The sequence below is a fragment of the Limulus polyphemus genome, unplaced genomic scaffold, assembly GCF_000517525.1.
Source record: "Limulus polyphemus unplaced genomic scaffold, Limulus_polyphemus-2.1.2 Scaffold1706, whole genome shotgun sequence".
NCBI classification, from domain to species: domain Eukaryota; kingdom Metazoa; phylum Arthropoda; class Merostomata; order Xiphosura; family Limulidae; genus Limulus; species Limulus polyphemus.
Window position 1 is genome coordinate 172,462 of NW_013667316.1, and position 13,719 is coordinate 186,180.

Genomic DNA, 13,719 nt, shown 5'->3' on the forward strand with positions numbered 1-13,719 from the left:
CTGAAAGGGCGATCATGTTTGGTGTGACAGGGATTCGAACCCGCGACCCTCAGATTGCGAGTCGAGCACCTTAACCACCAGGCCATTTTAAATATAGTAAACTTTATATAACGTATCATGATCGATATATGTTTGTCCGTTGAATAAATGTGTAAAGAGTTGCCACAGTGCTGATGTTTCTGACTAGACTCTAGTTCGTACATGAGAAACCTTATTGATAAGTAAAATTACCTGAAAACTTACTTATCGTTAAGAAAATGGCTAAAACTGAATAACTTTGAAAATTACATAATTATTAATAACATTAATAAACCGATTCTTGCCTAAAGTATGACGTGATGTTAAGATTACTGTTAAACGGAGTTTTGTGTAACCTTACTAAGCCTTGCTAAACTAACAAGATTTCAAAATACTTATCAAAGCAACAGGGTTTCACTATATATGTTATACCATCAGGGGGTTTAATATGTCTTATTATGCTAATTCAGTAGGCCTACACCTGTTCGACCAATCAGAATTCATTATATTTTTTATATCAATATATATATATATATATATGTTTCAGGTTATTAATATTCCTACTTTAATTGCAGGAATTCAATCCTTCTGTATTTTAATATTTAAGGCATGCTTACAAAATTTTGATTTGATTTATTGCGATTTTTCAAGTATATTCTAGCCCCCTTTTAACACAACCATACACTCTTCACTTCAAGTTCCGCGCACACATACACACTTGTGGAGTACCTGACACATGCATGTACCCTTCTCATTGTGTATTCCCTAGGTTTCTTTACTTACAAAAGGTGAAGTATTGACCTACATCATTTCCTCATTTTGCCACAGAGAGCAGCACGGTCGATACACGCGACAACTTTGGCTCAGCTGTAATCGCAAAAGCGTACGTTGTGGACGAATTATCTCCTTCAGTTGTAGTTTGTCAATACACTAGACTGTCATATCTACCAAATATGTATAGCAACGTGTAAGTAAATATATTTTTACTTTCAATCTTGATATAAGGTTAGTTATGGCCAAATTGAATAATCTGTATGTATTCAGCAGCTAACTAGCCACTAAAGGCTTTGTCAGACAATGAAATATTTGTAGTATTATGCGGTTGCCTAGGAAACCGCTTTGTTAGAGGACTAGATAGCGATTAGCCGAGTAGGAACCTTTGCTTTTTACCTTCTTTTGTGATGGACGAACTTTGTTTTCTTGGAGTACAGTGTTACTTACAATAGATTAAATCTATTATGTCTACCGGTCTTTATTAATATTGGTAGATAAGTGTAAGGAAACAATATATTTTCATTTGATATCATTTACATGTCCAGTTTGTTTCTCTAACTTAACTTAGGCTCCCCCTTTCATAATCTTCAGTATTTCCAGAAATTTCCAGTTGCAAGATTCATAAAACATTTTTGCTTTATAGTGGTAAACAGTTTCATATAACAGTATCATGTCAAGCCAACTAGAAATAAACTGACTCAAATAAAAGCTATAAATATGATACGAATTATTAACACATTAAATATGTTATAAATGGTTAATCGCACTCTGTAAGAAAACTTGAATATTTATGAAAAACGGCTTGCCGCGGCAGAAGCAAGTGATGTCATATACCGGAAGACATGTTTATAGCTTGCATATTTGATTCACTGCTAATTCTTAACTACGCACTGTACAATGCTACCACAGGTAGATTTATAGTTGGAGTGTAGGTGTTACACTCCTTCCCAGGAAAGGTATTTGTTTAGTGGGATTGCTAAATGATGTAGAGCCAAAGAACACACCATTTGGAAGAAGTAGATCTTCAGTGTTCTCCATGGAAACGAGAACCTCGCATAGCAGAACGTTTATGGTAACAGCAGAAGCAGAAATAACAACTCAAAATAATCCTAAGGAATATTAATTATTCATAACGTGAAGGCTATAGTCATGAAAAATAATCCTCCCACACAAAATGGCATTGCAAAGAAACTCAGTATTTCTCTTGACACCATTCACAATATAGTAAAAATGGAGTTGAAGTTGATGAAAGCTCACAAGCCTCCAGACACACCTCGAAATCAATTGCTGTCTTCATGAAAAAGATGTCCGAAGAAACTGGAATCACAGAATTCCATTCGATCACGTATCCTCCAAGCCCCCTCACGTAGTTACGGTGGACTTTTATGTATTTGTTCCTTGGAAGGTTTGTCAGGACGTGTGGTCTAAGATTGGACTCGTTAACCTTTATAGATTCGCAACCTGCTAACTATTCGTTAGTAAAAGAGTGCCCAAGAGTTGGTAGTGGGTGGTGTTGACTAGCTAACCTCCCTCTAGTATATCACTGCTAAATTAATATTGGATAGTGCAAATGGCCCTCGTGTAGTTTTGCACGAAATTCAAAACAGAACCAAACCTTTGTAGAATCATGGAAAATGAGTTGTCAGGCGATAGTGCGTGATCATGGTCATCGATCGACGATGGAACAAGTAGTTCCAAGATCAGGACAGTGCTTGGACCTTATTTATAGAGGTTAGCTAACCCTCAGTACTATTTAAGATCAGTTTACTGCGCAAGAATATTGGTGTGATTATATCGGAATTAAGTATTTTCGTATGTTTAACTCTTTATAAAATATTTTCACTCTCACAACTATAATTAATAATTAAAATACTACATAAGATATTTAAAATGTTACCCTGAAACCACTGTACAAACTGTGTGACCTCAGTAAGCGTACTTGGAAGTCGCCCCACGTTATGTTTTTAGAGATGTTTTAGGTTCGAAACGATGTCTATATAACATACTATTACGGATGTCTACTCAGTCACATTGAAAACCGAAATACGAGCAAAACATTTCACAAACTTAGGACTAGGAGATAGGAGAGTCTTTCTTGAAGGTCAACTATATGTTATTTCATGTTATTATTATTTCTTTTTTTCGTGGAGACCCTTCTTTTTATAATACAACGTATATTAAGAAGGACCAAATGATGGAACCTAAAGAATGACAGTGATAGACAAGTTTTGTGATTATAAGACCAAATGAAAGTATCGGTGTTTTAATTAGTAATAATCAATATTATGTTAAGAAATCTCTTGACGTTTTACAAGATAAAAACAGATTCAATATTTTATATATATTTCAACAATAATACATACAAAAATAACAGTACGTAGAAGCTAAAATAAAGCATAAATAACAAATTTTTCTGTAATAACTTTTTCTGAAAACTGCATTTAAGAATTTTCAAAAACAATACATAATAGCAATATCAGTTTTAAAAAGACAATGAGTATAATAGAATTATATACTAAAAATACATTCAGGCTGTGTTCTAAACTTTTATCAGGGTATTATTTTTTTATTTTTTGTTACAAAATATCTGCTTGACTTGTTGCGTCTTTTGTGAATATTCTCAGTAACAGTAATCTCCCATCATCGTAGGATTCCATCGTCCTGAATATTACTGTTTCATTGTAGACATATCGTGGTGAAAGCGCCCACCATGCTCATCGCTCGGTGCACCTATATCATTTGGAAAGAAGTCTAAATGTGTGTGTAAGAAGTACATTTTTATTGACGTCCTAGACCCCATTTTCCTGTAGTTCTCGATCATATAATCAGTCGTCACAGCATAGTTTTCATCTCTGTGATTTCCTAAAAAGCTTTTGACAACCAGTTTGAATAATTTCCAGGCAGCAAGTTCTTACTGATTGAGTAATGTTTCAAAATCGCCATTCATCAGCACTTACAGAATCTGTGACCCAACAAAGATACCTCCTTGTCAGACAGATATCTGAAAACATCACCATCTTTGTTCATTCCTTTTACAAAATTCATCATGAGCCCCACTTTAATATGAAGTGGGACAGAAACACATTTTGAGGGTTCACTAAAGGTTGATACTCAATAGTCTCTTTCCCTGGTATGTAATTCTCTCTCACTGGCCATTCCTACCTTCCTTTTGAAATTATTTTTATCATCTCGGCTCTCTCAGAGACAAAAAACAATAATGTGTAGTATACCCACTCTGCAGGTCTAGCAGGAGTGCAATAACTTTTAGATCACCACATATGTTCCATCTATGGTGATCATATTTAATGGCTTCAAGTATAATATGCACATTTTGATATGTCTCTTTCATGTTCACATTATGAAGAACAGGAATAGACCGCTTAGTGTTCCCATTGTGCAAAAGTACAGCTTTCAAACTAACTTTAAATGAGTCGATAAAAAGTCTCCATTCTTGAGAATGATGTTCAGTACCTAATTCTTCCATTAGTGCATCAACAACAATTGTACAGGAACACAAAGTATGATGAATGTTGTAGTGAGAAACAAGACTTCGGTAAATTAAAACTCTTGTTCCTTGAGCTAATAAATTCTATTGACGCAAACGAGAGCCAAGAAGTTCCCCATGCTGCTTTAATAGAGACAAGTCACGAATCAGATCATTTAGCTCTTCTTGTGTGATCAGATGAGACAGTTTATATTGAGGTACCACAGGAACAGAATTACTAGATGAAAAGAATGAAGATGATTCATTGTTTTCTTCGCAGGATAACTCTTTTGTTTCCCAATTCGCTGATGGATGTGGTACTGGAAGACCATCTCCGTGAGGTACTGGTTCCATTGCACATGCAATATCTGTATATTTCATGCATTGTTTAGTTTGCCTGAATATCCAGAAACGTTAGTCATGCAAAAATAATCCTCAGTGTGATGATCGTTGGGCTCATACCATATCATGAGAACTGCAAATGTGTACTTGTTCTTATTGTGTCAAGCCAGATATACAAACTGTACAACACACTTGGAGCCCAGCGTTTTTCTTGGTCACCAATTTTACACTCAAAATAATGGTATTAAGCTACTTTTACTTGTGTGTGATGTTTTTCCTTCATGAATTTGTAATATATTTTGTACAAATATAGCAGAAACTGTTTGGGTAATCTTTGCACTTTCGGACTTTACTTGAACTGGGGGCCTTCTAAAAAAAATATATTATCTTTACAAGATTTTAAAAAACAAAGTTTTGCAGAATTTGGTTATACCTCGGATATGTTGCGAAGACGATCGGGCTTTGTTTTATCTGTGCACGGAGCGAGGAGAAGTGACCAACTAAGTTAGTGAGAGGCAACTGAGAGAGGTACTCAATCCGATCTAATCGTGGTAGGTATGTAGGTTTAATAACTCAGGGGTGGTCAGAAATTGAAGTTATTTCTCTTCGGCCCTTTCTTGGCTTGTTGATGATTATAGAGATTGTGGTAGTTAAAGTTCGGAGAATGAGCTATGACTTCCGTGGAATTTTGATTATGCTTTGGTGACTTGCTGTGGTCAAGCGAGAGAAAGACAGGAAGTGCGTTTGCTTTCTTGTTGTTGTAATGAGATAGAAGTGAAGCTTCAATTCTGACGTACGAGATCAACGGGTCACGAGCAGAGACACCAGACAGCGAACGCCCGCCACAGAGGGCCGACGCATCCCGTACCAGAGACTACACGAGACCAGAACCATAATTTATTGCTTGTTAAATTAATGACAATTACACAGAACAGATAACATTCTATAATTACAATTTACAATTTCAAATCAGGTAACAATAAACATTATTCGATAAAAGACATAAGACTGAGAAACTAACAATTTAAATGTGTTATGTATATACATATGCAACACATACACAAATACACTTGTAGTCTGTTGTTCGTTTCGGTCGGTATCCTGAAAAAGAAAAAGAGAGAGGCGAAGGACAAAGCAAAACACTCAAGGTGGTTGTTGAAGTGAGTTTTGTTTGTTTTGTGAAGTGTTGTAGCTGAAAGGAGAAATATCTTTGTTACATGAGGCTGGTGTTTCTACGATTTTGGTGAATTTCATTTAGAGGTTGTTCCTGTTTTTGGGCTTTTCGTATTAGCGAGAGTTGTGAATCGTGTTTGGATTGTTGTTAAGTTGATTGCATAGTATTTCACATAGTTCTGATGAAATATTGATATATTTATAATAACTCTAAACATAGTGGTGATGGACAAATTCTGGCTACATTTTTGAAATCAATATCATCAAATTACCTTGAATCATTTGAGTTTTCTCCAGTAGCAAAGTTTGTGTTGTCCAGTGTAATGAGAATGATATTTTAGTACCTGTATGGCTTATACTATAGGAGATTATGAAAGCGAAAAAATATAAATAGATATTCCTTTAATATGAAACTGAATATATTGTAAAAGTTCAATAAGGTTTTGAATGGACGATAAGTAGTGATACAACTAGAAGCAAATAGAAATACATCTATTTAAGGTAGCTTCTTTTATAAACATGGACGTGTATATAGAGATATACGTGTTCATATATATATATACATAAGCTGATACTCCAGATCATCTTAGCCCACTCTTCCATCTTGTGTTTAGTTTAACTTATTTCCTTCCAGACCAGTTCTGCATCTATTTGTCTGCCTTCCAGCAAGGCTTCTACTGAGACGGAAAGGCTAAGTACGAAACTTGAAAATAAATTCTAATCGATTGGACACTTTTAATTGATAATACTCAACACCATCATGCATTGTGTAAGTTAGTGACGATGACATTTTCTAAACTGATCTCAACCACATTAACCACTTTTAATTGATAATACTCAACACCATCATGTATTGTGTAAGTTAGTGACGATGACATTTTCTAAACTGATCTCAACCACATTAACCACTTTTAATTGATAATACTCAACACCATCATGTATTGTGTAAGTTAGTGACGATGACATTTTCTAAACTGATCTCAACCACATTAACTCTAATTTCATCTCTAGCCCTTCCTCAGATTTCATCCTAAATTCAAAGACATTCTCTGCTTGTTTCAGAGCTTTTCCTAAGGAATTTTTCAACTTCACAATTATATTATAACTTCATAACTTTTAATACATTATGCCTTATTGCACCTCATATATACAGGTAGTAACAAATGATCCAAAAAATGAAGAATATTCTGGTAAATACATTTGTTTATAAACTCTGGAATGGAACTTTATAATCTTAAGCATGTCGTTTTTAAATATTTTTTTTACTCGAACTTACTTATATAGATGAATTTTCAACTACATAAATATTTTTACAGGTGCACAATTTGTGGTCATCTGCACACTAGGAAAACCTCTGGCTTGGTTTCAACCTCCACCTGTTGAATTTTCCCATTCTATAAGAACCATTTTTTTTATTCCTTTACTTCATCACGTTTCAAATCATTTCTCCAGTTTCTTCCTACTTATAAAAAAAGTGTATTTTTTCTTTGGATACGTTGTTGAATACCACACCAGAGGAAGTATTCGATTTGATATTAAGTTTTTTCTCCATATCAATATTTTCCCAATCCATTTTGTCTTCGCCTAAAATATTCTATCTTGTGATTTTTAAAATTCTATTCTACGTTTAATTTCCTTATGTTTTTTCAAGAAGTGTTTCCATTCTAAAGTTTCACTTCGATACATTTGAATGTCTCTTTCGTAATCGAACTTTAACTATACGAGAGAGGGTAAAGAAGTACTTGTAGGTGTGATCATTGTTATTACTAAATCACCACCAAGAAACATATGTTATAGAATTTAATAACAACATATAATGATAAGCTTTATCCTTATTAACTGCAGATACCAAATGAAACATGAAAGAATATTCAACACGGTGAGAAAACGATAAAAATGAAAAATATGACAAGTATATGTTATATTTTGGAAAGATGTTATAGATAATTGGGTATTTCTACAGGATTAAATAGTATCATACTATCCAAAAATTAAAATAACTTATCAAAAATTAATGTTTTCTCCTTTCACATAAAATGTAATATATATTTAACGGTCTAATTTTTTGTACTTGACAGATATTAATTAGTACTTTCCATACTTTCTGAAATATAGCAAACGTATCACAAATGAAACAACAAGTTTACAAAACTGAACCACCCAATCATGGAAAGTGTACTAGAAATATTCATAAATCTATAAATAATGTAAACAAATCTGTAATATCCTCTTAATATAAACATTCATCAAGGCGGAATTAAGTTCCCAAACCTTAAATTTTTTTTAAATACTTAATGTTTGTTTCTGTTTGTAATAAAGTTGGCATTTTTTATATATTGCAAACCGTGGTGTCTGTCCGAGCGTTCGTCCGTCTCCCGTTTACGGCGGCCTCTTACTGCGCTGCGTTTGAAAAGCTGCGCACGCAGGCAAAGCTCAACATTCACTCTTGAAATGACGGTAGAACAAGCATGAATAATGTTGATGCCAAATTTTATTTCGCAAGCAGAATATTCTACACTAAATTGTTAGGAGTTAATCACATTATCATTCACATTTCAAAATGTGACGTAAGTTAAAGAATAAAAATGTAGCTTTACTGTATGTTATTGTTGAGCGGCTCTTAGCATGGCTGAATGCTAAACAATTACTTTTCGCGGTGGGTGGTATAAATAGCTCAGAACTTTGGCTCTGAGTGAAACTAGGAGTGCAACACCATTAACATATTCAAAGACCATGAAATAATTTAAATTGATAGATTAATTTAAACTTTTCCCGTCACTGGGGACGGGTACTTTTGCTTATAGATTATAAAGTCGGAATAACTTAATTACTATATTTGTGGCGTTCGTCTTTATGATCAAACTGCTGCAGATAACAACGCCCCCTTAAAGTGAACTACAAAGTATTATATTATTGTATATTTGTCCTTATCATACAGGTGCTACACGTTACAAATTCACAAAAAGTTAACTAGATATGCTACTATATTGTTGTAATTTTGTCTTTTAGCATCACTGTATTACATGTTATGTTATTACAAGTTAACTAGAAATATCATTGTCTTATTGTAAGTGTTTGTTCAACAAGTTGTTACACGTTATATTATTAGAGGTTAACTAGAAATATTGCTATATTGTTGTTTGCTTTTTAGCATAATGTTGTTACATGTTATGTTATTACGTGTTAACTAGAAATGTGACTATATTGTTTAAAGTTTGTCTTTTTTTGTCACGTTATTACACGTTACGTCATTACAACTTAACTAGAAATATTACTGTATTGTTGTAAGAGTGTCTTTTAACATCAAGTTATTACACATTATGTTATTACAAGGTAACTAGAAATATTACTATATTGTTGTTTGTCTTTTAGCATCATGTTGTTACACGTTATGTTATTACACGCTAATTAGAACTATCACTATATTGTAATTTGGTTTCAGAATCATGTTGTTATACGTTACGTCAATACAAGTTAACTAAAATACTTCTGTGTTATTATAATTTCATATTTCTTATCAAACTCTTAGAGCTAGTCAATATGAAAGACTACCAGATAATTATCAGATATTAATTGTACACGTTATCTTCATCGTTCAGAAGTAGCTAATTCTGCCTTTGATTTTTATACCATAATATTATTATCCATATTTATTGCCTCTGATAATTTATTGATAGTATCTGTACTACCAAAGTTTATCACGTAATTAACATATCCGTATTTTAATATATATCTCTATAGGCCAAGTACAGCAAGTTCTCAGGAATCTCTGATGTCACTCAGCTCAGACGAAGGTCAAGGAGGTAGCGACTTGGATAATATTAATGTAGTGGTCAGGTGTGTAATCCCTTACCGCACCATATCAACTCTTTGTTTTTATACTTATAATGGTTATATAAAATTAGAAGTGAGGGATAGCAAGTTATACTTGAATAATGTAGTACGCGTGCGTGTAGCTGTGAGCGAGCCAACTAGAGGGGTTCCATTAAATAATAATAATAATAATATAGAATGTTAGTTAAGAGTATCTCATAGCAGAAGTAAGAGAAAAGAGCCAAAAAACAGGCAAAAAACTTAAGATCATATATGACATTTCAATAACTTTTGAAATTACTTGTACAGCACATCAATAACCGATTGAAAGAAGCTGCAAGGTATATTGTACAAAAACAAGAAGAACTACCAAAGTCATTCAATAGCTATAAATAGGTTAAACACTCACACAAATAACAAGTATAATTATTAAAATCATTCAACAGTTATAGTTCAACACTCGCACAAAAGCTGCAAGATTATTGAACAATAACAAGTAGAACTATTGAAATCATTCAACAGCTTAGTTATAGCTCAATACTCGCACAAAAGCTGCAAGATTAGCTACATTAATTGTAATGAAAAATTAAGTTGAGTTTATGGATTAATTGCAAAATGCCAAAAATATATAGTGGGACAAAGACAAAAAAATATTTTATTACCATATATCGATAATATTGCAGTGTGGAAGTATAATACTATCTAATTACAGAAATTGTGGAATATGTTAGAAAATTGTTATGAAACTTTAAAAAAAATCACATATAGCAGAAAAAGAGCTAAGCTAACTGTGGTGGAGAAAAATATCAGGTCCTAAAAAATGAAGTTTAAGAGGCGAGAAATTAAAAATTGTACCTATGTAAAAGTACATAGAAATTGTAGTTTCAACCACACTGTTTTAATGTATGACAACTCTGTATTTAGTATAATAAAAGCTGAAAAGACTTGCAATTTGATGTAAAACATCTGGTCTGAAAGTGAACGGACTGATACATAAATAACATTGTTAACAATATTTATTAAGGTGAGAGCCCCTGTACTGTTATGTGATTCTAAGGCTTTGGTAAAAATGATTATTGAACTTTGGACTTAGTTCAAATTAAATGTTTCAAATATTAATACCCTATTACTAAGGGTGCTGCTATAAGTTCTTCTGTTGTAAGACAAGGTGATAAATGTCCACTAGCGTCAGATATGTTAAATACAATTGAAAAGTATCAAATTACCACTAGATAAGAATCCCAATGTACGTCACGATATTATTAAATTATTGGATAATCGAAAATGTTAAACATGTGTATATAAAGTAAACCAAATGTTGCTTAACTGATTAAGTAAATTTTGTGTACTTGAGAACGATCACACAAGTGATCGAAACGTCGTGCCTATTCTAAAAATAAATCTTACTTACTGTAAAAGCTGTAACTTATTAAAAAAAACGTTACGTAGTTGCGGATTTAGTTTTAATTGACACATTAGATGGGAGACGGAATATTATATTTAGGAGAAGTTAAACATTTCAAAAAGATATTCATACGTGATCTTTATTTAATTGTTATAAACGTTAAAAATCAGAAATAGCCTAAATTTTTTTCTGTAAGAAATATTTTTATCTTGTTTTTAACTAAGTAAGATGGACACTAAAAGGACTAAACTCCATATCAGATGTTAAATTTCACGAAAGAAAACGTTAGTAATAGTTTAAGGAATATTTTAAATATAATAAAAATGTGGAGCCGGTGAAAAATACATTAATAGAACGTGATATTTAGGATGTTGTGTTACATACGTTAAACAGAATAGTAAACGAAATTGAAAGGATGCCAGTGTGGATTTAAACATGGCATAAAAATGTTTTATATGAATTGAGTCTATGTGCTCAGTTGTGAAAAGAGAGAGAGAGCGAAACTAGCATTGATATTAAATGTGATCAACATGCTAGAAAATAGACATTTAAAGATTTCATTGTGTTAGAAGAGAGATAGAATAGTATTGGTACTGTTCAGTAAATTATAAAAGAGGCACATGTATTTAAAAAAATGGAACATGCTTGTATTTCTGTTGATCGAAAATTGACTTCAACTTAACTATCGACATATCTCGATCCATCAGTTTCTCCACATCAACAGTTTTTCTGTTAAATCGTTATCAGTTTTGATAGCAATATGACATCTTGACCAAGCACGTTGTTGATTTCTTGATGGATATTTCAAGTTTTCTTGGGGTGTATTCTTTTCTGCAGGAAGACAACCATCTAATTATGGAAGTTGCACATTCCTCCGCAAGGATACATTAATTTATGGATTCAAACCGTCTATTGTAAGAAATATTTTCCTCAGATTAATTTCCTATTCTCAGTAGATTGAAGTACGCATCTAATGTGGATAAACAATGACTGGGTTAAAACTAACTTCATTTTTAATATCTTATAAAGGATAAAACTGCTACGATTGGTTTCTTAGGACAACAAATTGTTGTAGTTTATTTGACAATTAACTGATATTACAATCAATAAACCACACAACCAACAACAACTCATTTTTTGTTTATTTATTTTAATTTAAGTACAAAGCAACACAATGAGTTATCTGTGCTCTTCCCACCACGGGTATCGAGAACCGGTTTCTAGCGTTGTTGACATACCGCTGAGCCACTGGGGGGCACAACAACTCATACTAATAAAACATATAGTAATAGCTCATTCAAAGGCCAATCTGAATCGACATGTTTCCACTATTTCACTGTTAATCGAATTGTAATGCAAATATCTGGATTTTCTTTACACTTTGTATATCTTCGTTTATGCAGCCTTTGTGACTCCCACTGATCTCAAGCATGAGATAAACGACCATGTACCAAATAATAGAAAAGTGTCCAGATCTACAGTATCAAGAAGACTCAACGAGAATGGAATATTTGGTCGTGTAGAAGTTAAAAAACCTTTACTTCGATCTCCAAATATTGTCAAGAGACTGAAATTTGGTAAAAAATACAAAACTGTACTGTTGGTGATTGAAAAATGAATGAGTCCAAGTTTGAAATATTTGGTTCATAGCATAGGTTGTACGTCCATCGGAAAAGAAAGGTGAAAGATACTTACCTCAATGTATAGCACCTATCATGAAGCATGGGGGAGGCAGTGTAATGGTTTGAGGGTGTTTTTCTGCTGAGGCGACAGGAGATATTTGCAAAATAGATGGAATAATGGATAAGAGCAAGTACCATCAGATACTGATCTGTCATGGTATACCCAGTGGTTAGCCTATTATTGGTAAAGGATTGTGCTACCAAGAAGATAATGACTCCAAACACTCATCCAACTTATGCAGAAATGACGTAGCTAAGAAAGAAGCTGCTGGAGTCATTCAAATGATGCAATGGCTCACACAAAGCCCCGATCTTAACCCAATTGAGCAGATCTGGGATTTGATAGATCAAAAACTTGACAAATCAAAAGTTACTTCCAAAGAAATTTAATGGGAGTGTATTAGAGACATTTGTAGTAAAATCCCAAAGGACACTTTGATTAAATATGTTGCAACAATGCCTGAAAGACTGTCTGCAGTTCTTAAAGCAAAAGGGGGACACACAAAATATTAACTGATTTTCTGTTATACTAAACATGAAGATTAATAAAATTTTGATGTTTCATCTGTGATTTACCTTCCATTGTTCGTTGAAAGTAGTCTGAAATCTAATTGTTGACTTTGTCCTAACACTTTTGCACAGTACAGTATGTATGGTTTATAGCTAATGCTTATCTTAGAGTCACTAGTCATTATCCAAAATTATGGAAAGTCTTCTCTTTTATAAACTGGGTTTTTTTTTATTGTCAGCAACTACGTGCATAAATCTTTACAGAGAAGATGACAACCAAAATACACATAGAGAAGGAAGGGAAATTGCAATTATTCTTACAACTAAATAAATAAACAAGTAAGCCCAACAACAACGCTCTTTGATAATGTATAAGCAGAACGCTATAGTATTTTTATTTCGCATTGTTACCTTTTTCTAACCAATGCCAGAGCTACATTTTCGTTGTTATGTATAGCACGTGTGAATAACGGAATAACCAGTATATTAACTAAGGTATAATAAATGCTTGAGAAACT

At 33.1% G+C, this 13,719-nt stretch overlaps 1 protein-coding gene across 1 annotated transcript in view; it reads left to right on the plus strand.

Moving 5' to 3' along the window:
• Positions 1-888: 888 nt before the first annotated feature.
• The window catches only part of LOC106464637 (kinesin-like protein KIF12), a gene marked incomplete at its 3' end in the record, with an annotated part of 31,077 nt that continues 18,246 nt past the window's right edge, over positions 889-13,719 (plus strand). Inside the window, exons 1-2 of the mRNA XM_022392382.1 lie at positions 889-985; positions 9,533-9,628. Coding sequence (XP_022248090.1) covers positions 972-985; positions 9,533-9,628 — 110 coding nt within the window. The remainder of the gene's footprint in view (positions 986-9,532; positions 9,629-13,719) is intronic.